At 44.8% G+C, this 4241-nt stretch overlaps 1 protein-coding gene across 1 annotated transcript in view; it reads right to left on the bottom strand.

Annotated features, from left to right (window-relative positions):
- VWA3A (von Willebrand factor A domain containing 3A) overlaps positions 1-4241 on the bottom strand; it is a 62830-nt gene that overhangs the window by 27682 nt on the left and 30907 nt on the right. Inside the window, exons 15-17 of the mRNA XM_011931907.1 lie at positions 3324-3404; positions 2762-2856; positions 644-763 (exon numbers count right to left, since the gene is read on the bottom strand). Of these exons, the coding sequence (XP_011787297.1) occupies positions 644-763; positions 2762-2856; positions 3324-3404 (296 nt within the window). The remainder of the gene's footprint in view (positions 1-643; positions 764-2761; positions 2857-3323; positions 3405-4241) is intronic.

Below are 4241 nucleotides of genomic sequence, written 5' to 3'. Positions count from 1 at the left end.
TAATTCCAAACTATACAGTTTTAAAAATTGCATACGATTTATATATATACACACACACACATAATTACATGTATATGTATAATTTTTATTTATTAAAACAGAGATAGGGTCTCACTATGTTGCCCAGGCTGGTCTCAAACTCATGGATGCAAGTGATCCTCTGTCTCGGCCTCCCGAGGAGCTGGGATTATAGGTGTGAGCCACTGCACCTGGCCAAATTTATATATACAATTTAAATTTAAATTTAGAATTGGAATCCTAAATGTTTGAAAAGGTGGGGCTTGCTGGAGTCAGGCTGAGGACTGAGACTAAGGCATGGCTGGAGTCCTTCCTTTCCTCTTCTGCCTGTTTTGTCTTGGAAGCCAAATGGGCCAATGGGCTGAATTACTTTATCCTGGTTGATCAAGCAGTGTGTTTTGGGGTCACTTATCACCTTTGCCCCAGTAGGACAGTCCTGCAACCATTTAATTATTCAATGCCCCAAACAAGATCATCCAAATCAGATAAACTGATGGCTATCCTAGGAGGCCGGGTGACTATGACGTCAAAATCTGTCATCCGGCAATGTCCAAAGCCTCAGCATAACGATGGCATCCAAACACACACGACCCACCCTTGTCCCCAGGAGCCAGGAGACACGTACGCGATGAGGTTGAAGTAGTCCTTGTTGGATAACTGCTCCTCCAGCAGCAGCCGCAGGGAGTGCTGGATATGAATAATGTACATGGAATTGGTCGCAGAGATATCGAGCAGTACAACCACCCTAAAAGGAAACACGAGCTTTAAGAGGAGAACCGAATCTCTGAGATAATGTTTATTTTGTTCCATTTTACTATTTAAAGTTTTTTCCAGGGGAATTTTGCATGCCAAATTCATAGCTGGCCAAAATCTTCTCTGTGGTTTGAGGCCAACAGAGGTGGGCTTACAATGGTAGATTAATGGGGTCATGGAACCCCCCTTCTCTCCCAAGAGATGCTGTAATAGAATAAAGCCTCATGGTGGAGGTGGTTTAAGGGGTAGGGGCTTCATATAATGATTTTCATAGATTTATTTTAAAGAATTAGCATTCAATATTTTTATAGGTCAGAATATGAATATACATACATACATACATACATACATATATTTTTAGATGGTCTCTCTCTGTTGCCCAGGCTGAAGTGCAGTGGTGCGATCATGGCTCACTGAAGCCTCAACCTCCTGGGCTCAAGAGATACTCCTGCCTCAGCTTCCCAAGTTGCTGGGACCACAGGCACACATCACCATTCCTAGCTAATTTTTTTTTTTTTTTTGTGGAGAGCAGGTCTGCCCATGTTGCTCAGGCTGTTTTTGAACTCCTGGCCTCAAGTGATCCTCCTGCCTTGGCCTCTCAAAGTGCTGGAAATACAGGAATGAGTCACTACACCCGCCATAGGCTGGGGTCTTTGTAGAGAAAACAAAAACCAGCTGAGCAAGTAACATGAGGAATTAGGTATATCTGGGCCTCTTGGAAAATATTTTTATCTTTTTGTTTGCTCTCTTTCTGTTTTAAGATCTCTAGCCTCATTTGTTCTTTCTCTCATTTTACAACTTCAAACTTATATTCCTACCTCCTGCCCCATTCTCATTTTGAGACAGCTATGGATAGCAAAAGAAAATCCATGGGATTTACAGTCAGAAGACCTTGGTTCAAGTTCCACTTCATACCAGCTGTGTGGCCTTAGGCAAGTCACAAAACCTCTCTGATCTTTGTTTAAGTAGTTTAACTATAAACTACTTGTAAGACTCATCATAGGGTTGCTTTAAGAACAAAATTACATAATAGATGTATAGTGGCCAGGTGTGGTGGCTCATGCCTGCAATCCCAACATGTTGAGAGGCTGGGGCAGAAGAATCACTTGAGGCCAAGAGTTTGAGACCAGCCTGGGCAACATAGTGAGACCCTGTCTCTAATAATAATAATAATAATAATAATAGATGTATAGTATTATAAAATATAATAATTTGTAAATGTTAATTCATCAAACAAGGTATGGAATCATAGTAATGGCCATAATAGATAACTATTGTTTCTCCCAACTCAGCATCCATTACCTTATCTGGCAACACCATCCCGATTTTCCTTTGGGAAACACCTCTGCCTCTATCAGTCAATTTGAGTTGAGTGAAACTGAGCCCACTGCAAGCTTCAGGGATGGGCATTTGACCCTGGCCAATCAGAACATCACACCTCTGGCTGGGTGGGAGGATCCATTCATCCATGACCCATTTGCTCTGGCCAGAGAGGAGGTGTGATTTTTTTTTTGTAGACACAGGCACTCGCTCTGTTGCCCAGGCTGGAGCACGGTGGCACAATCATAGCCCGCTGCAGCCTTGAACCCCTGGGCTCAAGCGGCCCTTCTGCCCCTGCCTCAGCCTCCCAAGTAGCTGGGACTACAGGTGTACAACACCATGCCCAGCTAATTATTTTACTTTTTTGTAGAGACAGGGTCTCACTATGTTGCCCAGTCTAGTCTCAAACTTTTGAACTCAAGCGATCCTCCTACTTTGGCCTTCCAAAGCGCTGGGATTGCAAAAATGCTCAGTGACACAACGATGACATTACTGACATCAATGATGGTGGTGGTGACTTTTTCCTCCCCTGGGGGTTCTGCTGAGAGATTCCCAATCCCTAATCTAAGTGATGGCTTCTGATGATACCAACAGGGAATTCATGAGTCAGATAAACGTCATGTCACACACCAGACCCACGAAGGATAAGAACCCTGCTTAGGAAAGGTACCTTTTTTCACACACAGTGCCCCAAATTCTTCTGCTGGCCAGGGAGAGCCACTCGATCCGCCTCTCGTACATCCGCATAGCTCTGTTGAGCTGTTTCTGCAGAGGTGTGGGCCACAGTGAGCGGCTGCTCAAAGGCTGAGCAACCAAGGGGCCTGAGGGGAAGTAGGTATACCCAGGTGGGCTTCAGGGAATGCTGTGTCAACTCCCTGGGAATCCAGGCAGTATAATCATTCCACTAAATCATGGACAAATTCGCCACAAGACCAGGAAGGGAAGAGTCACACGGTATTTCATTGCATCAAATGGGGGAGGAAGCAGATCTTTCCCCAGAGGATTAGAGGCTTTTTTTTCTTTTTTCTTTTTTCTTTTTTTTTTTTGAGGCATTGAGGTCCCTGCTTGGGGAGGAGGTGGCCAAAGCTCCAGGGGGCCTGTAGGTGGAGCACACAGTCCCTCTTTACAAGAGGGAGTTTAGTCAATGGCTTGGTGACTCCATAGCCCAGTAACCTTCCTCCCATCTCCGCCTCCTGCACCCCATTTTCTGACTGATTGAACCCATCACTGACCTGGTACTCATAGAGGAAGGGTGGGTCCACATGAATGTTCTTCACTGTCCCATCGTGCCATTCAAATTGTATCATTGCCTTCTGTTCTCAGGCACAGGCAGGAGGGTGAGCAGGTGAACAGAAGTACATGTAGTTTAATTTGGGCACTGGTTCTCCAAATCAGGTGCAGGAGAGGGAAGTGGGCTCTGAACATATTTGAGGTTGGATTGAACTCCCTCCCACAACTCCACCACACACACCCCGCAATACCACCACCACCACCAGGTCATTGCCTTGTCTGGAACTGGGAGTAGAGAGCCTCAGAGAGAGTGATCCCCTGAATGGACCATGCCTGACAGCAAGCCTGTCAGGCTGTCTTCCTGAGAGGCTTTTCTGAACATCAGAGTCATGAAGATATGGTTGGAGGGTTTTAGTGAAAGAGAGCACAGTTGGAGACCTTAAAATATACTGGCCATAGCTTCTTAGGTTTGGAAACCTAGACAGGCCTTCACAGATGCTTTGAAAATCCAATTTGTTCATCTTGTTTTTTCATCCTCCACCAAGCAACATATCCATCTCTCTTCATCCATCTAGTTATTCATCCACGCACTGCTAGACCTACACGTCCCTTACTCCTCTCTCTTCCTTTCAGTCTTCCATCTTTCTGCTATCTTTCTATTCACCTATTATTCCTTCCTTCCATTTCTCCATCCTTTCACTCCTACATCCTTCCATCCTTAATTTCTACTTTCATTCTTTCATTTGTCCTTTATTCCATTTTGTCATCCACCCTTCCATTTTCCATTTTACCCTTCCACCTGTTCAGATTTCCATCCATTCACCCATCCATGCATCCATCCATCTATGCATCCATCCATCCATCCATCCATCCATCCATCCATCCATCCACTCAACCATTTATCCATCCATCCATCCACT

The sequence above is a fragment of the Colobus angolensis genome, unplaced genomic scaffold (assembly GCF_000951035.1).
Source record: "Colobus angolensis palliatus isolate OR3802 unplaced genomic scaffold, Cang.pa_1.0 Scaffold92, whole genome shotgun sequence".
In the NCBI taxonomy this organism is placed as follows: domain Eukaryota; kingdom Metazoa; phylum Chordata; class Mammalia; order Primates; family Cercopithecidae; genus Colobus; species Colobus angolensis.
The sequence above is the reverse complement of the archived record's forward strand: the minus strand, read 5'-3'. Positions and strand labels throughout refer to the sequence as shown.